Source organism: Trypanosoma cruzi, genomic scaffold (genome assembly GCF_000209065.1).
Source record: "Trypanosoma cruzi strain CL Brener 1047053516579 genomic scaffold, whole genome shotgun sequence".
NCBI lineage: Eukaryota > Euglenozoa > Kinetoplastea > Trypanosomatida > Trypanosomatidae > Trypanosoma > Trypanosoma cruzi.
This window is the reverse complement of record NW_001849570.1, coordinates 223,618-246,861: the sequence shown is the minus strand read 5'-3', so window position 1 is coordinate 246,861 and position 23,244 is coordinate 223,618. Positions and strand designations below refer to the sequence as shown.

At 53.2% G+C, this 23,244-nt stretch overlaps 10 protein-coding genes and 1 pseudogene across 10 annotated transcripts, besides 12 other annotated features; 4 read left to right on the top strand and 7 right to left on the bottom strand.

Moving 5' to 3' along the window:
• Positions 1 to 13,658: part of a sequence feature (areas not merged during assembly with more than two copies in the genome that could not be assigned to a particular haplotype) that runs on past the window's edge.
• Tc00.1047053507953.130 (uncharacterized protein) lies at positions 960 to 1,364 on the bottom strand (the record flags this gene model as incomplete). The annotated part of the gene is made up of 1 exon (XM_811729.1): positions 960 to 1,364. The coding sequence occupies one exon, from the start codon at positions 1,362 to 1,364 to the stop codon at positions 960 to 962; it is 405 nt and encodes a 134-aa protein (XP_816822.1).
• Positions 1,969 to 4,493, top strand: Tc00.1047053507953.110 (annotated as a pseudogene).
• Positions 5,752 to 8,100, top strand: Tc00.1047053507953.100 (trans-sialidase, putative; the record flags this gene model as incomplete). Its single annotated transcript, XM_811728.1, has 1 exon — positions 5,752 to 8,100. The coding sequence occupies one exon, from the start codon at positions 5,752 to 5,754 to the stop codon at positions 8,098 to 8,100; it is 2,349 nt and encodes a 782-aa protein (XP_816821.1).
• Positions 9,017 to 9,042: a sequence feature (AT_rich).
• Positions 9,078 to 9,100: a sequence feature (AT_rich).
• On the top strand, positions 10,039 to 10,839 carry Tc00.1047053507953.80 (uncharacterized protein; the record flags this gene model as incomplete). The annotated part of the gene is made up of 1 exon (XM_811727.1): positions 10,039 to 10,839. One exon carries the CDS (start codon positions 10,039 to 10,041, stop codon positions 10,837 to 10,839), a length of 801 nt encoding a protein of 266 aa, XP_816820.1.
• On the top strand, positions 11,647 to 12,807 carry Tc00.1047053507953.70 (90 kDa surface protein, putative; the record flags this gene model as incomplete). Its single annotated transcript, XM_811726.1, has 1 exon — positions 11,647 to 12,807. One exon carries the CDS (start codon positions 11,647 to 11,649, stop codon positions 12,805 to 12,807), a length of 1,161 nt encoding a protein of 386 aa, XP_816819.1.
• Positions 13,088 to 13,247: a sequence feature (A-rich).
• On the bottom strand, positions 13,224 to 13,877 carry Tc00.1047053507953.60 (uncharacterized protein; the record flags this gene model as incomplete). Its single annotated transcript, XM_811725.1, has 1 exon — positions 13,224 to 13,877. One exon carries the CDS (start codon positions 13,875 to 13,877, stop codon positions 13,224 to 13,226), a length of 654 nt encoding a protein of 217 aa, XP_816818.1.
• Positions 13,659 to 17,658: a sequence feature (heterozygous, non-Esmeraldo-like haplotype).
• On the bottom strand, positions 16,040 to 16,342 carry Tc00.1047053507953.50 (uncharacterized protein; the record flags this gene model as incomplete). Its single annotated transcript, XM_811724.1, has 1 exon — positions 16,040 to 16,342. One exon carries the CDS (start codon positions 16,340 to 16,342, stop codon positions 16,040 to 16,042), a length of 303 nt encoding a protein of 100 aa, XP_816817.1.
• Tc00.1047053507953.40 (mucin-associated surface protein (MASP), putative) lies at positions 16,887 to 17,729 on the bottom strand (the record flags this gene model as incomplete). Its single annotated transcript, XM_811723.1, has 1 exon — positions 16,887 to 17,729. One exon carries the CDS (start codon positions 17,727 to 17,729, stop codon positions 16,887 to 16,889), a length of 843 nt encoding a protein of 280 aa, XP_816816.1.
• Positions 17,659 to 17,799: a sequence feature (areas merged during assembly that could not be assigned to a particular haplotype. This can correspond to areas where the two haplotypes were merged or to regions with more than two copies in the genome that were merged during assembly.).
• Positions 17,800 to 17,810: a sequence feature (areas merged during assembly that could not be assigned to a particular haplotype. This can correspond to areas where the two haplotypes were merged or to regions with more than two copies in the genome that were merged during assembly.).
• Positions 17,811 to 23,244: a sequence feature (areas not merged during assembly with more than two copies in the genome that could not be assigned to a particular haplotype).
• Positions 18,294 to 18,342: a sequence feature (T-rich).
• Positions 18,541 to 19,164, bottom strand: Tc00.1047053507953.30 (uncharacterized protein; the record flags this gene model as incomplete). Its single annotated transcript, XM_811722.1, has 1 exon — positions 18,541 to 19,164. The coding sequence occupies one exon, from the start codon at positions 19,162 to 19,164 to the stop codon at positions 18,541 to 18,543; it is 624 nt and encodes a 207-aa protein (XP_816815.1).
• On the bottom strand, positions 19,270 to 19,581 carry Tc00.1047053507953.20 (uncharacterized protein; the record flags this gene model as incomplete). Its single annotated transcript, XM_811721.1, has 1 exon — positions 19,270 to 19,581. One exon carries the CDS (start codon positions 19,579 to 19,581, stop codon positions 19,270 to 19,272), a length of 312 nt encoding a protein of 103 aa, XP_816814.1.
• Positions 20,281 to 20,308: a sequence feature (AT_rich).
• Positions 20,958 to 20,978: a microsatellite.
• Positions 21,148 to 22,410, bottom strand: Tc00.1047053507953.10 (trans-sialidase, putative; the record flags this gene model as incomplete). Its single annotated transcript, XM_811720.1, has 1 exon — positions 21,148 to 22,410. The coding sequence occupies one exon, from the start codon at positions 22,408 to 22,410 to the stop codon at positions 21,148 to 21,150; it is 1,263 nt and encodes a 420-aa protein (XP_816813.1).
• Positions 22,822 to 22,909: a sequence feature (T-rich).

Here is a 23,244-nt window from a genome sequence, read left to right as displayed (position 1 = left end):
TGCAGCGACCGCCACCGAATTCGGATTTGCTCGCACCTTCTGCGGTCCCTCTTCCTCCCCTCACTTCTGTGCCGCGGGATCCAGCAGCGCGATGTTTGGCCGCAGGAACATGGCCCGAACAAATGCTTTGTGGGAGGGGGATGTGCACTGCGACGAGAAGGAAAAAAATGTTGCGAGACGACCACCACAAGACCGGAGTGAAGTTGTGTTTTGTCCACTTGCGCGAGGGCGGTCTGCCACCTTGTCGGTTAGGAGGATTATTTTTTTGCGTCTTTGCGCCTTTCTTTTTATTCCGCTGCGTTTTCTTGCGGACCTGCGAAGGGAGATTTGCAAGAAATTCCTGCTAGGCGTCCGTGCCGTCGTCGGAAAAGCGGATTTCCCCTTGAAAAACGCTACTTTTTAAATTTGTTTTGGGCGGGGAGTTCCTGTCGATTCAACGCGACTTTGTTTTGCGGATTTGATGCGTGTGTTTCCGAGCGGTTCGATCAGTGCTCCCAGCCCATTCGGATGTGGTGTGCGCGTCGACGTGAAGGTGCCTGCCAGCCGTTTTATTGCCTTCCCCGCTGTGGCTGCCGCCGCTGCCTTCTTCTCTTCCTGAGATCCTGCGGCTTCTTGACAAGATGTTTTAGAGAAGGCGTTGCCGCTCTTATCGTCCATGGTATTTTGATTCTGGTGTCGCGGTCAGGAGAAATTGAACGAGAGGGCTTTTTGCCCTTTTGTTTTATTTATCCTCTCTGCCTGACGGCCAGTTCTACACAAACGTGCTCCTCGGCACCTCAGTTGGTGCTGGCGGGTTTGCTCACAGTTGTCACTGGCAATCGCATGCGCCAACTCTTCTCTGCTCCTTTTCAGTGTCGCATTTTTCTATTGATTGACGGACGCCGTTCTGTCCGGTGCCACTTTGATTGGATTGTGTGGGACTGCTTGCCAACGCCATCGGAAAAAGCAGGCTGACTTTTTTACGTATTTAGTTGCATCTTGCGCGCAGGTATTTTTTTCACATGTTCTGTTGGGCACTCAAACAGCGAGGAGTCCGGAACCATGCGTGCGTGGAATTCTTCCTGCCATGTGAACTGCGGGCAACACCGAGGGACTGCCACTTTTACTTCGCAGAGTTGTTGTGTCTCTTTGCAGGGCTGGCAGGGAAATTCCATGCAGCCTGCTACTGCTGGTGTGTCCTTAGATTTCACTCCATGGGAATAATGTGCTTCATCGAGTGAGGGTGTTGATTGGGTTTGTGTGCACTCTGATTCTGTTTGCCACTTTGTGCGGAGCACGCAACACTTGAGTGGTGGGAAAATGGAGCGGGGCGATGCATGGCCGCGTCCCGCCCAACGTTCATTGCACGATGGTGTGGTGCACATTGTGGTGCTGACTCTGCGATGTGACTGCGGTCTCCTGTGCTGCAATGGTGGTGGGTGGAGGAGAGTGTTGACCCGCGGCGGGACGGTGGGATCGTGCCTCCTTTTCTCTTTGTTCCTTCCCTTTTGTGAAGGTGTGCACTTATTTTTTGTGTCGGTGATGGGGCAAACAGACCGACAACGTGAATAAAACAAAATAAAAAAGGGCGATAGTGTGGCGGTGTTGGGGTTGGTTGCACGCCTCGTGTTGCTGCGGAGGCGGTGGGCCTCTGCTGCTTCACCGACAGGCGTTGCAGTGCGGCTGCATGGCGCAGCGACCACCGAGCCGTGCGAGTGCCCCGCCCAACGCCACTGGGACTGCGGGACGAAACAGCAGCGAGTGTCCTTTGGAGCCAGCGGCACCTGCTGGCCGCAGTTGGGCGGTGCGAATGGGATGCCTCACCGCACGGGTGTTGTGATGGCACCTCGCCGTGGCTCTTGTGATGGTTCCGACGCTGCAGCTCGACATGTGGTGGGGAGTGAAGTGTGGCCCCAGTGGACCATGAGCAGCACCAACGTGAGGCTGAGTGATTTCCTTTGAAATTGTGTTGGCGGTAGGGCGGCTGTTGATGAAAGACTACAATGTGACGATGGAGGTGTTTGTTCAGGAGCCGGATGATTACGTACAAGACCAGCGGCTTCTTGAAGAAATTCTTAAATTAACTGCGTACCAAGCGCTGGAGGCCATTACTAAGCCTCTTCACGAAGGTGTGCTCTCTCTCGGGCGATGGAGGGACTATGAAGGAAAGGATACGATCACTCCTCTTGCAAGGGGAATACCAAACGGGGTACTCACGCAGGTACCGACAGAAGCGAGGCGGGAGGCAGAGGGAAGGCTAAGACGAACGCAAGAAATGAAATTTACCATTTCCACTAATATCGAAGATGTACTGTTTAAATGAAGGGTTCGCGTCAATGAAATGAAGCTGAACGACTTTCTTACGAGGGAACTGGACGGAAGGGGCATTGTGGACACCAATCGGGATGTCTTGCTGGAGGAGTTTTTCAAGGACCCCACGAAGTATATCCGTGATAAAGGAGCGTTGAACGAAATACAGGCATCAGGCCATTATTTGAGTATGAAGCGAGCTGTAAAGGGTGAAGCGATCTTCGATGAGGGTATACGCAAGCTTTGCGATAAGGGTGTCAACAACCTACCGGGGTGGTCGTTAGCTGCTGCGGAGGTAAAAGCAGCTGTTCATAACTCCACTAAACATTTCTTGGATGCAGCTGCCGAGGAGGCGAGGAACCCAACGACGACGAGCGCACCGGAGAAACTGGAGGGATGCTACAAGTCTGTGTACAATGCGAGGTGGAGCCATGCGGTGGAACTTCCGGACGGCGTGGAGCAAAAGAAAACGGGGACGGGAATGGGGGTGCATGAGGGGAGGCCAGAACAGTCATGGACGTACAAGAAAGCTGACGACGCTATCGAAAAGAATGACGCTGTGCAGCAATCCGGTGCAGCACCTCCCGTGTTGAAGGTGCTCGCCTCGGAGAAGGGATGGCCGTACTCGCGGAATACGATGCAGGATCCTCCTAAGGACGTTTTTGTAAACTGTGAGGTGGAGCGAGTGTGGCAGATCGTCAAGGGCGATCTAACCGCGTGGTTCAGCCCCCACGGCGGGATCGACTTTAAGCCCGAGCGACGTGTGTTGATTGGGACGCCCGGGATCGGGAAATCGGTGGCTGTCGGCTCGTACCTCCTCTACCAGCTGTCGCACTGCGATGCGGAGAAACTCCAAGTGGTAGTCCACTGTTTTGGTGGAGGAGATGCGTACGTGTCTGACAAGACCACCAGAGCGGTGACAAGATACAGCGATGAGGACATGTGCATCTCGGAGTTGAAAAGTTTGAGGGGGCATGGGAGGAATGTGTATATTATCTACGATGTGGCAAAGGAGGGAACGCCGCCACCGAGACATTTTGCGCCTACTTCTGGATGGGGCATGATTGCGGTGTCATTTTCAAAGGTAACCAACTATGATGAGTGGGCGAAGCAACTACAAGCCGCGCGAATCATCGTGAATTGCCCCGACGAGATGGATGTGAAGGCGATGTGCGCCTGGATAACGCGTGATGAGACTAAAGAGAAACAAGCGGAATACTGGAAAGAGGTCAAAAAACACATGTATCTTTTGGGACCGATTCCACGTCACGTCTTTGATGAGGAGGCGTTTACGGAACGCTGTGGAGCGGTGAGGTTTGCATTGCAATCGATCAACGAGGTAACTGTGAAAGAGTACTTTTCACGGGGAGGTGAGTCGCCATGGTATTCTGAGGATCCGTCCCACAAGCCTGTGAAATTTGTTCGGGAAATATACGCAGGCGGTGTGATCCTTTTCAATGCACCGATATCTGCTTACCTCGAGGAACGGACATTGGAACGCTTCCCAAGTGTAACAGAATAAAATGGCTTTTTGAAGCTGATGTTGGCGTCGAAGGATAATATTTTGCCAATATTTTTTGGATGGTTTGCTTTGAAATCGTTCACGGAGAGTGCCTTTGTCAAGGCAATAGCGACGAAACTCACGGAGTTTGAGCCACCAACAGGACGTCAAGCAAAGCCCTGCGTTTTGAAGTTGGCCCCTGAATTGCATCCCAAGGGAGATGAAGGTTTGCTGCCGAGTGAATATGAGAAAACGATCCGTAAAATAAATTGCGGGGTGCTGTGCAAACCGTGGGCCACAAACTTTTCGCTGGTGGACGCCTTTTTTTCTCGGAGTCCAATCCAATGACGCTGGTTGGGCTGCGGATGACTACGACGGGTGGGCACCACACCACCGCCAGCACCGTGAGGCAGTTCACTGAGTGCGTGGCGGCATATTTTAGTGGTTGGGAGGAGTTATCCCGAGACATGTCGTGGGAGATTATTTATGTGCAGCAGGCAGACAGCACGCCGATGACTGGCTGGCAGAGATGTGATGTCGACAATTCCGATAATGTGAGCGACGAGAGCCGTGAGACTCGGTGTTCTGGAGGGAAAAGGTGCGCCACTACCAAGTGTCAATATCGTGCAGAGACTTTGGAAGAGAAGAAGCTTTCCGAAGTGTGCAAAAAAATAATAATAATGGGAAAATAGATTAGGAAATTGAAAGTGAACGAGACAGTTTGATTTTTGGTGAAAAAATATTGTGGGATTTATATATTTTTGGATGCTTGTGTCTGAGCATGCGGTGCGGGTGCACCATCTCCAGGCGGCAGCACCGCACACAAATGCCAAAAACGTCCAACGCTATCGAACATAACAGTGACAAAAGAAATTAGGGAGGGAAAGGGATTGTTTGTTTTCTGGTAGAAAAACATTGGGTGATTTTTATATGTTATTTTGATTGTGTGCGCATACGAGGCATAATCGGAGAATTGCACTTTAGTTGGAGAATCATTGTGGCTGGCAGTATTGCAGTACTACTGCATTGTCCATTTCCTTCTATTGTGTTCAAAAGCCCGTCACTAACAGAGGCATCTTTAAGGGATGGACGAAGAATAAGTTCTATTGAGGAAATGATGCACTCCGTGTAACCGCATGGAGTGAGGCGCCGTGCCATGGCTGGGTGATGATCCGCTTCCGCGTGTGGCTCTTTGGGTGATTGCTCGCTCCGTATGCGTTGTGTGCCGGCAGCGGGCTGTGGCTGTATACCGTTGGCCGTGGGACTGAACTGGAGGCGGTGGCGGTGTGTCTCTTCTCGTTCTTGTCCATTGGTGGTTGATTGCTGGCGGTGTGTGCGTTTGTTGTGTAGAGGGCCGAATCCTCTCATCCGCGGACTGACAGCACTGCGATTGTGTGTGTGTTTGTGTGAGGGCTGGTGTGGAGTCGCTGGCCAGGGTGTGGCCTTTGGCGGTGCTTTTCCCGCCTGTCGTTTGTTTCTTTTGTGTGTTTTGTGCTGCTTCTTGCTTTTCTCCTGTCACCCTCTCCTCCTGTGTTCCTGCGTGGAGTGGCCGCATGCTCACGGGCCATGTTGATTGTGAGTGCCTCCTGACGGCATCCATTCATCTCCTTCCGCCTGTCTGTCTGTCATTCCCTGTTGGGTGTGGCGTGTTGCACCGCGTGAGGGCTGGCCCGCACACACTGACGACCCGCCGTGACTTGCCGTGTTGCTGCTCTTTTCTGTGGGCGATGGTCCTCCGTGCCGTCCCTTCCGGATTTTCTCGTGCCCCTCTCTCTGCGTGGGTGCTCTGCTCTGCTCCTCACTGACTTTTCTGGTGTATTGCCGCTGTTGCTGCTGTACTCTCCACTTCTTGAACACAGACACGCTAGTAAGGGAAGAAAACAAGCGCTAATCGCCACTGTGAAATTCGAGGGCTCTGAAAGGACCAACAGCACACACACCGCCTACACACACATATTTGTATGCTCTCACGTGTTGCTGCAGTGAAGGCACCCCGCACACACAACCGTCGCCGCGTGACCGGGCCCAGCGGAAGGAGGAGGGAAAAAAGAGAGAGTGAACAGCGGATGCCCAACATGTCCCGGCGTGTGTTTACTTCCGCGGTGCTGCTCCTCCTCGTCGTGTTGATGTGCTGCGGCAGTGGTGGAGCTGCAGCCACTAATAAGGGGGCTTCAACTCGGAGATCTTCACCGGATAAACATTTTGTTTGGAGAGATAAGAACGGAGAAGAAACAGTAAGTTTGCTAAGTGTTCCCAGTCTTGTTGAGATGGATGGTGATGTGTTTGCCGTTGCCGAGGCGCAGTTGAAGGAAGCCAGTAAGAGCGGTTTTACTGGGATTGCCTCGGAGCTCTTGACGTTAACTGATCAGGAATCAAAAGAATTGGATACAAATAAACTGAAGACACAAGTACTGGAGGAATGTTCTGCCGAAAATAAGGATTGTGCTTCCCAAACAGGAGCTCAGAAGGATTCCCAAAGCCGGAAAAAAGTACGTGTGAGCCGGCCAACAACAGTTGTGAAGGGAAGTGATATTCACATGTTTGCTGGAACCTACAGTTTTGAAGTTACTAAAGGCGTTGATCAGACAGCTGCAGCAGCTAAATGGGGACTTTTGGTGGCGAGCGGCAAAGTCAGTAATGATGGGAGCAGCGATAAAAAAAAAATTTATTGGAACGACGCTTACGTTATCCCTTGGACTGATTTTGAAAAACGACACGAATCCTTGACACGGCTGATTGGCGGCGGCGGATCGGGTGTTAAGATGAAGGACGGTGCGCTTGTGTTGCCCGTGGAAGGCACGAAGGATGGAAAGGCCGTTTCGCTGATCATATACACAGCCACTGGGGGTGGGAATCTGTCGAAGGGGATGTCTGCCGATGGCTGCAGTGATCCCTCTGTCGTGGAGTGGGGGGAGGACAAACTCATGATGATGACTGCGTGTGATGATGGCCGCCGCAGGGTGTACGAGTCCGGTGACAAGGGGGATTCGTGGACGGAGGCACTCGGGACACTCTCGCGCGTGTGGGGCAACAACCAAAAGCGAAATGAGAAGGGCGTTAGAAGCGGGTTCATCACAGCGACGATTGAGAACAGGGACGTGATGCTCGTTACTGTGCCAGTCTACTCCAAGAAAGAGAAAAATGGAAACAACAATGGAAAGGGCGTACTCCATCTTTGGCTGACGGACAACACGCACATTGTTGATATTGGGCCGGTATCCGATGATGATGACGTTGCCGCCAGCTCCCTGTTGTACAAAAGTGCTGGAAGTGGAAATAATAATGATGAGAGGTTGATTGCACTGTACGAGAAGAAGAAAGGCGGTGGGGAATCATCACTCGGTATGGTCTCTGTGCTTCTGACTGAGCAGCTGAAGCGGGTGAAGGAGGTGCTGGCGACGTGGAGGGAAGTGGACGAGCGTGTCTCCAAGCTGTGCCTCACTTCACGTGCTGCGGTGAGTGCCTCAACTGGCAATGCGTGCAGCGCTGTTAAGATCACGGATGGGCTGGTTGGCTTTTTGTCCGGCAACTTCTCTGATACCACATGGAGGGACGAGTACCTCGGGGTGGACGCCACAGTAAAGAAAGGAACGAATGGGGTGGCAGCAGAGTATGCGGATGGAGTGACGTTCCGGGGACCGTGGGCGGAGTGGCCCGTTGGCAGTCAGGGGGAGAATCAGCTGTACCACTTTGCGAATTACAACTTCGCTCTTGTGGCGACGGTGTCCGTCCACGGTGAGCCGAAGGGAGATACCCCCATTGCATTGATGGGTGCGACGATGAATGACAATAAGAATCCCGTGCTCCTGGGACTGTCGTACGACAAAGAGGGGAAGTGGCGGGTGCTGTGCGGTGGCAAAACGACCAAGGAACTCCGCAGTAATTGGGAGCCAGGGACAACACACCAAGTGGCCATTGTGCTACGGAACGGAAAACAGGGCTCCGCGTACGTCGATGGTCAGCGTGTGGGAGATGCGTCATGTGAATTGAAAAACACGGATTCGAAAGGAATCTCCCACTTCCACATTGGAGGGGATGGAGGCAGCGCAGGGAGCAAAGAAGACGTGCCTGTGACCGCGACGAATGTCCTGCTGTACAACCGCCCGTTGGATGACAATGAGATCCGCGTCCTCAACGCAAACAAAATTTCTATTCCAAAGCTGACAGGCCTGAAAACATTGGCGGCAGGAGCAACAGGTGAAGGTACCGCTCGCCACTTTGGGGCACATGGTGATGGTGGCACTGTTTGCGGAGTCGGACTGCTGCCGCTGCTCTTTCTGCTTGGATTGTGGGGAATTGCCGCTTCTTGAGGTGAGTGTGGCCTCTGCGTGGAGCACCTCAGCCCTTCCCCACCACCGACGCACACACTCCTGGTAGTGGATTACTCTCCGTAAAGGAAAATTTTCATGTTTTTTTTCTGTTATTAATTTTTGTGCATGTTTTTTTTCTAATCTCTCATCTCTTCTTTTTTGCTTTTGGGGGCAATCACTGTGGACGGCTTTTTCTTTTCTACTCTTCCCTCTTTTAATTGTTTCTTCTGCACTCTTCCTGTGAGGGGTGCCGTGTGTTTCCCGCCCAACTGCTCCGCCCGCACACCCACCGACACGCTCGTGACGACGGCCCTGTGCGCCTCGCCTGCTGCACGCATGAGGAGGGGCCGCGACGAACGGCGCGCTGAGGGAGCCGTGACGTGTGGGCGTGCGACGAGGGCCTGTGGGGCGGAGCACACATTTCTTTCCCTCTTGTTTTGTTTTCTTGCGGCCAGGGCGGGCAGACACCCGCAGCGCCACACACACACAGCCACACCCTGCCGCCGTGTTTTTAAGATTTTTTGCTTTGCGTGTGCATTTTTCGCGCTGGCATTTCTTTTGGTGTCGGCCTCGTGAGCATTTCTTTTCCCCTCCGATGATTTTTTCTTTTGCTGCGCTCACTCTCCCGATGGAGTGACGCGACTCCCGTCATGTCTGCGTGCTTCTCTCAGTCCCCACACACACGAGTGACTGTGCTCTGCGGGCCGTACTCACGCGCCGATGAAAGGGCTGAGGGGAGCAGCAACACGCGGATGACCCCATGAAATATAAACGATGTGCGGACACGCAGAGGGTCAGACGGTTGAAAGACATTTAAATATCTTTTAATTTTATTTTCGGACAAAATATGCAGACAATTTCTGGAGCAAGATGGTAGTTAGATGCTTTTTAAATTTGTGTGGAACAGTAATGGACGATTTTTTTTTTATTTATAATTATTTTGTGTGATGGGGTTTATATAAGACGAAGGGGAAAGCTTTTTTTATTTTAAATAATTTTTGTGTGAATTGCCGCTGCTGGGGCTGCAGTGCAATATCATGAGCCTGAGCAGTCTTTTTCTCTTTATTTCTGCCATGCACCTCCGCTGTACATTTTTGTGTGTCTCTCCAGATACTCTGCTTTATTTCTTTTCTGCTTCTTTGCGTTGTGTTTCTGCAGGCACACACAACCACACACACACACATAAGATGCTCATTGCAGTGGATTTGAATGCTTCTTTTGCAGTGCATGCTGGCAGTTGCGTGTGGCGGCTGTTCTCTTCTTCCGTGGCCATGAGGAGAAGGGAGAGAGGGAGTGCGAAGCCCGCGTCTCCTTTCCTGCGGGTGTGGAGCACCGCGTGTGGCTGGTGTGGTGGGTGCTCGCTCCGTGTGCGTTGTGTGGTGGCCGCGGGTTTTGGCCATTTCCCGTTGGTTGTGGGAATGATCTGGGAGGAGATGGTGGTGGATGTCTTCTCCTCCTGCATGGTGAGTGGCTGCTGGCGTTGTGTGCCTTCCTTGCGTGGATGCCGTCTCGTGGTGTGTGGACTGTGCGGCTGGGCCTGCTGCCTTCGCATTTTGTCTGCTCTCTCTCGCTGTATCCTCGGTGCTCCGTCTCTCTCCCTCTTGTTGCATTCTTTTTCTTCTGCCTCACGGATCAGCTGACTGGCTCCAGCGGCTCCACTACGGGTGATGGTGACTGCGGTGATGACGATGATGACGCTGCGGCGCCGTGTGGTGTGCGCCGTGTTGGTCATTGCGCTCTTGTGCTGCTGTTGGGAGTCCTGGAGGTGTATCTGGTGCTGCGGATGCGGTGGTTGTGCCGGTGGATGTGTCGTGTGCTCCGAGTGACGGCGGCCTGAGATATCGCGTGCATGTGTGTGTGTGGGCGTGGAAGAAGTGTTCTGCTGCCGGTGCTGAGGCTCAGCATGAGAATTATACTTTCAGCGGCTTTGATGTGCGCATGCATGGCAGGAATGGTGAGCTGGGTGCTGTGTGCCATGTGGCCAATGCGGTGCACACATGTAGCAACTGTGCTGCCAGCTGTGCAGCGAAAGAGGAAGGGGCCACCGTTGCCTTCACGATGGACGTGACGACACATAAATACGCCGGCCCTTATGAATTGTGGTGGCGTCAATTTTTTCCCGATGGAACCATCCATCCGCCTGCACGGAGCAGCGATGCTGACCAGACGGGCATCTGTGAGTTGCCGCCACCCCGTGAAGGGAAGGATGACACAAAATCTGGTGGGACAACTGCGCCGCAAGTTGATGCTGAGCCGTCACGTCAACACGAGGATTGGCGACAGTCTGCGGCGGCTGACGGACCCAACACCGTCGATCCGAGTCCCGCATCCAACACGGCGACCAACACGTCCGAGACGAGGCCTGAGTTTGCCAGCAATCCGAACGAAGTGATGGTCCCGAAGGCATCCAAGAAGAGGCCTTCCTTTGCCAACGGTCCGAGAATATTAGTGGCGCTGAATGCATCGGGGATCATGTCTGTCACTTATGGCGGCAGGGAACACGTTGCTGCGGATAACACGGACGAGGTGAGTGAGCACGACGCCACCGGACACAAATCTCTCGTTTTAGAAAATGGCGTTGCAGGCAGTGGATTTGTTGCTGAGGGTGATGCGGACGGATTGACTCAACGCAATGCCTCTGGACACGAAAACCCCAATTACGAGAATTCACCGCGCAGTATTCCGGAAACGGTGTGTGTCCCGACGACTGCTTTGCCCTGCTCAACGACGCGAAATTGACACTGCGTGAGTTAACTGTTGACGGCACTGTGTGTGTGTGCGTGTATTGGGCGTTGCTGCTTCTTTTGGGATTGTGTGGAGTTGTGGCGGTCTTCTGAGCCAAAGAGTGTGGAATTGCGACTCCTCACGGAGAACATGTGCCGCGTTGCATGCGTGTTTCCTTTTATTACTTTTTTTTGCTTTTGTTTTTTGTTTTTCTTGGAATGATAAGTGTCCTTGCTGTTTCTTTATTTAATGGTCGGTTGCTGCACACTGTCATGAGCGACGTGTTTCTCTCACTTGTTTTGTTGTTTGTTGCCCACACGCGGTGCCGGCCTCATTGCTGTGCGTTCCACGGACTGCACGAAAGGAGGATTGGAGGAACAGGCCGGATGCCGCAATGAAGTGTGAAGGAATGTTGTGTGGGCTGGTGGAGCAGGACGATCTTTTTTTATTATATTTGGTGCAGGCATTATGTATACAGAAACACACGGTTGTCTTGTGCTGCTTGGCACATTAAATAGAATTTCTGCCCGATTGATTTTTTATATTCCTCCCCTGGAGTTCTGATGGACTCCTATCATTTTTTTTTTTTTGCTGTTGTGTTCCTTTTTTGTTTTTTTCCGCCCTTTTAAGTTCTTGTTTGCGGGTCGGTGTGGGAGTTCTGCGGTTGTAATGATTCCATCTGTCTTTTTTGGTGTGCGCTTCTTCTGGCTGCTGCCATTTATTACCATGCGGTGGCTGTGCGTGGTGTAGCTGCTGTCTCTCTCTACTTTCTCATGCTCCTGCAGATCGAATCCACGTTATTCAACAACGATAGTTTTGACGATGATGTGCCGTGTGTTTTGTGTCGTGTTGGTGCTGGCACTGCTGTGCTGCTGCTCGTGCGTGTTTGCCGTGGAGGAGCAAGAGCCGCAGGTGACGCAGGTGAATGCAGAGTGTGCGGGTGACGGTAATGTTGCGCGTTGGCACCTCCCTGGGACGTCATTGTGGTACAACTGCACGACTGCAGCTGCTGGTTTTGGGCTGATGATTTGCGGCATGGGCGTCGGAAACTGTGAGCCCGAGGATGTTCAGAGACGTATAAAAGATGGTGCGAAGGATGGCGTCTTCACGATCAACGTCACATCGCCCACTCCAAGCGCGGTGAAGAGTTGGTGGGAGCGTAACGTGGAGACGAAGGCGGTTACCGTTGCAATTGTTCCGGCAAAACCTCCGGAAGTTCCTCGGAGCCCTCCAGATGACAAGGATTCTCGTGACACCTCCACACCAGATTCTGAACCTCCTGCTGACGCTGCGGATTCCGCTGGTGCCCCTTCACTGGCTGGAGCTCCGGGCAGCGCTGGTGAAAGTGTTCCGGCCACACGTCCGGAAGCAGGCACTCCGGCGGCTCGACAAGAGGAGGCTTCTCGCGACGCCTACACAACAAATTCAAAATCTTCTCCTGCTGTCGTTGAGAATTCCGCGGATGTCCCTCCTTCTTCTCTACCTGCAACTCCAGGCGGCGCTGGTGCTAACTCTGCTGCTGGCGCTGCGGCCACGACGGATCCTTCTGCCGCGGCCTCGCAAGCGTCGGATTCCGCTTCCTCTGCTGAGCTTCAAGGCCCTTCACATTCTACTTCTGCTGCTTCTCCTGCATCCGAATCCCCACCAGATCCAAAGCCCACAGAAGGCGGCGACCACTCCTCCCATGACCCTCCAGTGGAGCTGCAGGAAGAGACTGCTGCTGCGCCACCGACTCAGTTGTCCCAGACCGGCGAGGACGGGGGTGCAGCGGAAGGCGCCGAAGAGGACACAGCCGACACCACCGAAACTGCTTCTAGCGAAGGAAATAATATGGCGTCAAGCATGCCGGCTCCCCTTTCCTCTGCGCCCACAAAGAACGCGTTGGAGAACAGTGTGGGAACTGACGCCTGCTTCCATGACACCCATCTGCATGCCCTGCCACTGCTTGTTCTGGCTGCACTCACCTACGGGACACTGGGCTGAAGAAGTGAATGCGGGCTATTAAAGCCAGCACTCAACCACGGGATGCTTTGCGCTTCTTTTGTTTTATTGTGTAATAAATAAGAGAAAATAATGATCTTCTGTTCTGCTTCATTTGCTTCAGCTGCGCTGCTGTGTGCTCCATGTTGTTGACCCCTGTATCCGTCACTTGGCACGCATCCCAGACACACTTGTATGCACGACACGCCCACAACTGATTGCGTGGACGCATTTTTGTGTGCTGGTGCATGCACGCTGGAGTCATTCGTTGCAGCTCCTTGTGTTTTGTTTTGTGTGTTTTTACTTTTTTTTTTTCTGTTGTTGTTTCGTTGTTACTTGTTTTTTGTGTTCATTTTGCTTGTTTTTTACTTCCTTCGGGGCGTTGTGAGTTTTTTTCATTTTTTAATGGTTTATTTTCCTTAATTTTTTCTTTTTTTTTGTTTACTAATCTTTTGCTCCACCATCTCTTCTCTTTTTTGCTTTTGGGGGGCAATCACTATGGACGGCTTTTTCTTTTCTACTCTTCCCTCTTTTAATTGTTTCTTCTGCACTCTTCCTGTGAGGGGTGCCGTGTGTTTCCCGCCCAACTGCTCCACTCGCACACCCACCGACACGCTCATGACGACGGCCCTGTGCGCCTCGCCTGCTGCACGCATGAGGAGGGGCCGCGACGAACGGCGCGCTGAGGGAGCCGTGACGTGTGGGCGTGCGACGAGGGCCTGTGGGGCGGAGCACACATTTCTTTCCCTCTTGTTTTGTTTCTTTGCGGCCAGGGCGGGCAGACACCCGTAGCGCCACACACACACAGCCACACCCTGCCGCCGTGTTTTGTTTTCCTTTTGTTTTGTTTTTTGTGGATGGGTGTGTGCTGCCACCGTGCGTGATTGTTGAGGTTTGGGCCGTACCGCATGTACCGCTGCCATCCAGCTGTGCCTCTTGCCGTCCTGATGTGCCTCCCTGTGCCTCCTCTTTTCAGCTTCTCCAAAAGACACCCACACACATAAGTGGTTGCACAGTGCTCTGCAAGAATGTATTTGCACTGCCGAGTACGTGCTTGCGTCCCGTGCTGACATGATGACGCGTGACGGACGGCGCCACGATGGACTCCTCTGGCGGTGGCGGTCGCTGTGTTCTCTCGGCACACTTCCACACACACTTCCTTGTCTCTCTGTGGGAGTGATGGCAACACGGCTGCACGATGCCCGCCGTGTGTGAAGATGCCAGCTCTTGGGATTCTTTTCTCCTCGTTGTTTTTGCACTGTCAGTTGTGGAGCGGCGAGGCGGTTTGCCTGCAGTTTGACTGACAGAACCGCACAGTTGTTTCAGTGCGGTCACTCCGTCGGCATCATCCGCTGCGGTGGTGTCCGCAAGAGCCGCGGCCCCGATGAGGATGACCTCGTAGTTATCTGGCAGCTCAGAACTTCCGGCCCTTCGCCCCTCAGGATAGCCCTTGCTGCTCGACTGGCGCAGCACCATCCCGACATGGTTCTTCTGCAGGAGTGCAGGCACGAGAGTGCCCCAGCGACGAGGCTCATTGGCTGCGGTGTCTTCCGCCAGGCCTGCAGTGGGCGTGCCGGTGGCGTGGCCTTCTTGGTGCGCCACACCTTGCCGTGCGAGCGCCTGTTGCTCGTGGCACCAACTGCGTGGAGACCACCGCCTTCCGCGTGCGCCCACAGGCCTGCTCCAGCATGTACGTGGTGAACCTCTGCAACCTCCCACGGCAATGGCTCACACTGCTCACTTTGCGAGCAACATTCGTCGCTTTTCACACCATGAGCTGCGGGACGGTCGCTCACCATCAACGACGGCAGGAGAGGACCTCGCCGCCACCCCAACCGGCATGGAGGTTGAGCTTTCCGACGACCCGGCACAGGCAACGTGGAGCAGCGGCTGCAGCGTCTCGTTTCCCGATGTGACTGCGCAACGCGTACTGCGTGTCTCCCACTGGACGTCCACCCGTTTACATGGACTCGGACCACCATCTGCCATCCCACACTGCAGGGACGGAGGACGGCATCCCGCGACAGGCAGGCATGCTGTCACGACGGAAACATGTCGCCGTTGTCCTGCGTGAAGCTGACTGTGATGCTTCCACCTCGGCGTGTGCAACGTCTCTGGCCGCTGTGACCACATGGTTGGAGATGCACCGAGGCACCGTACGAGCGGCAGCCGTGACAGTCCCACAGGAACCTGGACGGACGGAATGTAGCAGGCCGAGTGTGTTGCAGCGGCAGCCTGCCCCGAGCTGAAGTGCTCCGCAAACGGGAGGACCGCAATCATGCCCTCCGCCGTGGCTTCTCCATGCTGTCAGAGGTCCGTGCGAAACAGCTTGGTGCCCTCTCGATCCCAGGCCTGTGATACCCTGAGGCATGGCAGCGCCACGTTCCTGCCCTCTGGGATCGGCTGTGCTGCGGTGCTGTTGGGACCGCGTCTGTGCTCTGCCTCCGCCGGAACCTCTTCCCGAAGTGAGCACCGCCACTCCTTGCCGACCAACAAGCGGCTGATGGACGTCCTCCTGCCCACTCCTCGGCAGACCGGCACGCGCCCTGCAGATCACAAGCAACCCTTTATGTCGGTGGTGCTGCCCTCCCTCACACTGAAGAGGCAGGACCGCCCCGACCTCCGCCGGAACCTCCACCTGGCGTGTCCACGGCACCTCCTCGTAGAATGACGAGCAGCGGATCAACTTCGCCCTGCCCAAGCTGCAGCAGCGTCTTCTCGTCCGTCCACAATATGAAGGCACACGCCCGACGCACTAACCCTGGCACTCCAATCGTTGCAGAAGGCCTCACATGTGGATTCTGCGACAGCTCCACGGTCTACCCAACAAGTGCCTCACGCGCAGGTCACCACCAAAAATGTCAGGCGTATCAACGAGCAAAAAACGGACCACGCACCTCTGCAAGCTCCAATGACAGCCATAGCCCTTCAGCCACTCCTCCGCTACTGCAACCCCACCAGCCGCTGAGCCCCCGACAATCCACGGGAGGCCGTGCCGCACACGCTGTGGGAATGCCCCCGTCCTCGACAACTGAGCATCCGACTTTTTGGGAACACACCCTCTCGCACGACAGCACCGTTCAAGACGGAAAAACTGGCCACATCGCTACGGACAGCCCGCAGGCCATTAACAAACAGTGGCAGCAAAGTATAACAAAACAAATACTTCTCTTTTCTCAGCATAGAAAAACGTCACCTTCACACTCGCAATTGCCACCAATGAATGCATTGCGTACTACCGCTCCGAGCTGCAACAATTCCTGGTACCATCCATGTCCCTTGTCGACACATTGATGCGGACGGGCGCCCATCCATTCCTCCCAATGACGGTGCATGTCTGCGACGCACCCTCAGATCCAAAAGGCACGTCCCTCACCACAGCCGGGATCGACTTCGCCCTGTCGGCACGCATCGCTTTGTCAGAGGAGCAGGAGTACGTCAGGCTGGCAGCAAAGCACCCGCCGGCACAACACATCATCACAACCAGAAGCACCAGCAGCACTGCAGACCGTGGGGTGACGTGGATCAACCGACACATGCTGTACGTAAAAGAAAAAAACACTTAATGGCTTGACAAGAATAAAAAAGACTTACAGTCGCTCAAAAAAAAAACAAATAAGATAAAAAGACAATTTAGGCGTACGCAGTCAACAAAAAACAATAATCGAAAACAAGGGTAATGGGTGCACTCAACCACAACACAAGCAAAACAATAAAAAAAAAAACAAGAAGCCGAAGCGTGGGACGACCAGCACACACACTCTCATTGCTCCCGTAAAGCAAAACACACACACACAGGGAGAGAGAGAGAAAGGTCGTCCACTCAATGCAATGGAAACAAAACAAAAACAGTTACGGTGCTCCGCCCATGCAGCCAGGCAGGACGGCAGCGGTGCGTGTGCTGCAAAAGAGAGCACCAACGGGCCTGCATGGGTGTGCATTCATATATACAATGGGCACATTATGTGTGTGCTTCGTGGGGTGAGGTGAGGGCGAGAGTCCATGCAAGGGGACACACACACAGAGAGTGAGAGAAGGACGAGTGTGTGTGCGGGCGGTGCACGGCTCTCTCTCCCTCACTCTCACGCGGCCACCACTACAGCAGCAGCCGCACATGCAACAACAAGAAGAAGCAAAAGAGGGGAGGTGGTGTGGGAGACCGCGGTGCTGCTGTCATTTTCGGCAGGCGTCGTCGTAACATTTGTGTTGGCGGTGCCTGTTGGTTGGAGTGATGCATCACTCATTTTGACGGTGTTGCTCTCACCATCGTCAGATGTCGTCATGGAACTTGTTTGAGTGGTAATGGCCGGTGCGGCCGTGGAAGTTTCCCGAGGTTGTTCCAAGGAAGGAGTGACATTTTCACGTTCCTGGCCCTCTTCTGACGGTACGGCAACAATAATTTCAGTACTCCTCGGAGTATCTTCTGTGCGCTCCTCACTATTACTGCTGACAACATCGTTGTTACTTGAAGAAGATGGCGGATCATTGCGTGGTTGATCTCCAATTGATTCATTCTTCCTGTCCTCTTGACTGGGAGAAGTCTCCGGTTCCCCTGAAGAACCATCGGGTGAACCACCTTGCCGCTCTTCTTGCAATGATTGTGAATGTGACAGTGAATCCGTATGTTCGGAGCTGGATGGTGTCTGCTGTGTTGTTGATTCAGGCGGTAAATCAGCTTGCAATGGCGGAGCCACGAGTGGATGACCCCCAACGTTGTTCAGCTGCATTTGTTGTACAGTAGGGTTTCCCGCTTCACCAGACGCCGTCTGACCGCTGGCGCTTTCGGAGTCTTCATCACCCCCACGATTACTGAGTCCACTTTCAGAGCCTGCCGTTTTTCCCCCGTCAGATCTGCCACCGGCACCGCACCACAGCACGCAGAGGGCACACACCAGCAGCACACGGCCAGTCATCATCATCGCCATCACTCCTGTCACTTGCGTGTAGCCTTCAGCACAAACTAACAACACCCCGTCAGCGCAGAGTGAAAGCAAAAAGAGAGAGACAAGTCACACAACCCCGCACAGCCAGCAACGCACACACCGCAAGACAGAGGGAATCACTACGATTGCAGAACTCGCACACCCTCCCGCACAACAAAGCCCACAAAAAAACATAACAAAAGGAAGTTGACACTCCGATAAGACTTAAACAAAACAAAAAAAAAACATGAAAATCGATCCAGTAAGAATTTTATTTCATGCGCCAGGTAGCAAAAGAACAGCGTGTCTTCGTGTACACATATTTCCCACACCAAATATAACAAAAAAAGATCGTCCTGCTCCACCAGCCCACACAACATTCCTTCACACTTCATTGCGGCATCCGGCCTGTTCCTCCAATCCTCCTTTTGTGCAGTCCGTGGGACGCACAGCAATGAGGCCGGCACCGCGTGTGGGCAACAAACAACAAAACAAGTGAGAGAAACACGTCACTCATAAGAGTGTGCAGCAACTGGCCATTAAATAAAAAAGGGTGCTTATCATTCCAAGAAAAACAAAAAACAAAAGCAAAAAAAAAAAGTAATAAAAAAGAAAACCCGCAGGGAACGCGGCACATGTTCTCCGTGAGGAGTCGCAATTCCACACTCTTCGGCTCACAAGACCGCCACAACTCCACACAATCCCAAAAGAAGCAGCAACGCCCAATACACGCACACACGCACAGTGCCGTCAACAGTTAACTCACGCAGTGTCAATTTCGCGTCGTTGAGCAGGGCAAAGCAGTCGTCGGGACTCACACCGTTTCCGGAATACTGCGCGGTGAATTCTCGTAATTGGGGTTTTCGTGTCCAGAGGCATTGCGTTGAGTCAATCCGTCCGCATCACCCTCAGCAACAAATCCACTGCCTGCAACGCCATTTTCTAAAACGAGAGATTTGTGTCCGGTGGCGTCGTGCTCACTCACCTCGTCCGTGTTATCCGCAGCAACGTGTTCCCTGCCGCCATAAGTGACAGACATGATCCCCGATGCATTCAGCGCCACTAATATTCTCGGACCGTTGGCAAAGGAAGGCCTCTTCTTGGATGCATTCGGGACCATCACTTCGTTCGGATTGCTGGCAAACTCAGGCCTCGTCTCGGACGTGTTGGTCGCCGTGTTGGATGCGGGACTCCGATCGACGGTGTTGGGTCCGTCAGCCGCCGCAGACTGTCGCCAATCCTCGTGCTGACGTGACGGCTCAGCATTAACTTGCGCCGCAGTTGCTACATGTGTGCACCGCATTGGCCACATGGCACACAGCACCCAGCTCACCATTCCTGCCATGCATGTGCACACCAAAGCCACTGAAAGTATAATTCTCATACTGAGCCTCAGCAACGGCAGCAGAACACTTCTTCCACGCCCACACACACACATGCACGCGATATCTCAGGCTGCCGTCACTCGGAGCACACGACACATCCACCGGCACAACCACCGCATCCACATCACCAGATACATCTCCAGGACTCCCAGCAGCCGTCACGCACACAGACAAGCAGCACGAGAGTGTAAGGAACAACACGCCGCCGCACCGTCACCATCGCCACCATCGCAGTCATCGTCACCCGTAGTGGAGTCGCTGGAGCCAGTCAGCTGATCCGTGAGGCAGATGAAAAAGAATGGAACAAGAGGGAGAGAGACGAAGCACCGAGGATACAGCGAGAGAGAGGGCAGACAACATGACGAGAGGGCAGCAGGCCCAGCCGCACATTTCACACACCACGAGACGGCATCCACGCAAGAAAGGCACACAACGTCAGCAGCCACCCACCATGCAGGAGGAGAAGACATCCACCACCATCTCCTTCCAGCTCATTCCCACAGCCAACGGGAAATGGCCAAAACCCGCGGCCACCACACAACGCACACGGAGCGAGCACCCACCACACCAGCCACACGGAGCAAACAAACCCTCATCCATCCATAACGCGGCACCAAAATTTCCAGCCATCCCGCCCTCAATGGGACACAGAGCCCAACTCAGCGCAGTCACACGCGGTGCACCACACCCGCAGGAAAGGAGACTCGGGCTGCGCACTCCCTCTCCTTCCCTTCTCCTCACAGCCACGGAAGAAGACAACAGCCGCCACACGCAACTGCCAGCATGCACTGCAAAATAAGCATTCAAATCCACTGCAATGTGCATTTTGTGTGTGTGTGGTTGTGTGTGCCTGCAGAAACACAAAGCATAAAAGTAGAAAAAAGGAAGCAGAGTATCTGGAGAGACGCAAAAAAAAGAATGCACAGCGGAGGTGCATGGCGGAAACAACAAGAAAAAGACCGCTCAAATTCATGACTGCACTGCCGCCCAAGCAGTGGCAATTCACACAAGATTTATTTAGAACAAAAAATCTTTCCCCTTCATCTTATATAAACCCCATCACACAAAATAATTATAAATAAAAGAAATCGTCCATTACTGTTCCACACAAATTTAAAAAAGCACCCAACTACCATCTTGCTCCAGAGATTGTCTGCATATTTTGCCCGTAAAATAAAATTAAAAAGATATTTAAATGCCTTTCAACCGTCTGACCCTCCATTTGTCCAAACATCGTTTATATTTCATGGGGTCATCTGCGTGTTGGTGCTCCCCTCAGCCCTCTCATCGGCGTGCGAGTGTGGCCCGCAGAGCACAGTCACTCGTGTGTGTGGACTGAGAGAAACACGCAGACATGACGGGAGTCGCGTCTCTCCATCGGGAGGGTGAGCGCAGCAAAAGAAAAAAAAACTCAGGAGGGGAGAAGAAATGCTCACGAGACCGACAGCGAAGGGACTGCCGGCGCGAGAAATGCACACGCAAAGCAAAAAATCTTAAAAACACGGCGGCAGGGTGTGGCTGTGTGTGTGTGGTGCTGCGAGTGTCTGCCCGCCCTGGCCGCAAGAAAACAAAACAAGAGGGAAAGAAATGTGTGCTCCGCTCCACAGGCCCTCGTCGCACGCCCACACGTCACGGCTCCTCAGCGCGCCGTTCGTCTCGGCCCATCCTCATGCGTGCAGCAGGCGAGGCGCACAGGGCCGTCGTCACGAGCGTGTCGGTGGGTGTGCGAGTGGAGCAGTTGGGCGGGAAACACACGGCACCCCTCACAGGAAGAGTGCAGCAAGAAACAATTAAAAGAGGGAAGAGTAGAAAAGAAAAAAACGTCCATAGTGGTTGCCCCCGAATGAAAAAAAAAAAAAAAAAAAAAGGAATGAGTTAGTAAGAAATAGATAAACCCTCAAAGCAAACAAGAAATTAATTTAAAATACGCAAAAAATTGAAACAAAAAAACGATTTATGAAAGAAATTTGTTCCCATGGGAAAGAAAGTCTCTGCTGAGGAGGTCGCAATTGTCCCACGCGGCAGCCAGTCACTCCTCACAGAGCCGCAAACCCCCACAGTCCCAACAGAAGCAGCAGCAGCAGCAGTCCGCTCCCACGCAAAATGCCGCCATCGCTGTTATTCCCCTGCAACAAATGCCCGAGGCTGCCGTTGAGTGCCGCACCATTCACATCCCTGTTCTGTGGCTGGACCTCTTCCTCCTGCACATTCTTTCCTGCCACCGTTTCCTCATCCTCAGCGGAGCTCGCACCCACCTCAGTATTCACTGCGGTTCCATCTTGCCCCACGCCCATAGTTGTAGGGCCATTTGCATCTGCTGTGGCAAGGTTTCCCGTAAGAGTTTTGTGTGGTGCATCCTCCTGCGTTTTATCTCCATATCCCGTGCTCACCGTTTGGTAGCCATCAGCAGTAGAACCGCCATCCACGTTTTGATGCCCATCAGGAGATGTTCCTGACGCCAACTGCTTTACGGGCTCCTTGCCTGCTGAGGAACTCGTTACAGTGGACAGTGGTGATGCGGGTACACCGCCCGCACCGCTTTTCCCCAACGGCTGTCCTTTTTGCTCCTGCTGTTCAGCGGAAAAAGATGGAATCACGTTTCCTTGACCATTTTTGTTCACCAAAGGTAAAATAGAGGCTTCATTGGGATTGAAGGCTTCCATCTCATTGTCATCCTCCTCCTCCGCCTTCCTCTGGGCGTCAACGCTGTCACTTGCAGAGATGGACGATGGTGTTGAATCTCCTGAACGGCCTTTAGCTACATCCTTCATCGAATCGGATGTGGTTTTTCCTTCACCGTGCGTCTCTGCCTCAGCACCCTCTAGAGACGGTTCTGGTGCCTCGAGATCCGTTTTGGTTTGTGACGGCGGTGTGTTTCGATTCTCTTCTACTGAATTCCGTAAGTCTGCTGGTGCTAGTGGGGTTTCTTCTGCTGGGTACGCCGGTACTGGCGGTGTTGGCGGTGATTGGAGAGCGCTGGAAATGTCTCTCTTCACCACCTCACTCTGCCTTTTCTCGCTTTCTGTTGCATCCTTATTAGCCTCTGTACCTCCCGCTTCTCCTTGTTTATCAGAGATGTGCGTTTTTATTTTGGGATCTGACTTCTCCGGTGCCTTCACGATGGGCGAATCGGACTGTCCAGGCGTTTTTGTTTGTACTGACGGACCACTTACATCTGAAGATACCTCGTCCTCAGAATTGAGCGTTTCGCCAAGGGACTTTAGACCATCACCCTCTTCAGAAAGAGAATTTGGAGGAATACCACCAACAGAGAGAGGAGTTTCCAACGAAGACATCATATTTCCTTTGGGACCTCCAACAACAGAAAGAGGCTCCAAAGAGGAATTTACTTCAGGACCTCCACGTGAGCCACCTTCACTTCCAGCACTGTTGTCACCACCAGAGCTGCCACCAACAGCTGCCAAACCCTCAGCGTGTCCAAAAACCGCCGGCACCGCACCACAGCACGCAGAGGGCACACACCAGCAGCACACGGCCAGTCATCATCGCCATCACTCCTGTCACTTGCGTGCAGCCTTCAGCACAAACTAACTCCCCGTCAACGTAGAGTGAAAGCAAAAGGAGAGACAATTCACACCACACAGTGACAAATGAAGGCAGCAGCGGCAGCGGCAGCACATACACCATGAGGCAGTTGGAATCAGTGGGAGGGAAAACGCACAAAAACAGCCCCGCAGCAATTAATCAGCAATAAAAACAAAACAATTAAATAAAAAAATTAAACAAAACACGAGTAAAAAAGCAAAAAAAAAAACAAAACTAGAAACACAAAAAAAAGGAAGCTGCACCGAATGGCCCCAGTGTGCATGCATTCACACACGGACATGCGTCCATGCAAGCAGTTGTGTGCGTGTAGTACATACGAGTGTGCCTGGGATGCGTTCAACGTGACGGATACAGTGGAAAACAACACGGAGCACACAGCAACGCAGCTGAAGCAAATAAAGCAAAACACAATCATTATTTTCTCTTATTTATTTACATCGGACCACAGTGGACGTATACAAATCCCTGTGGTTGAGTGCTGGCACGCACAGCCCGCATACGCCTCTTCAGCCCAGAGTGGTGTACGCCAGCGCGGATACGGCAAGCAGCAGCGGGGCACACACCCA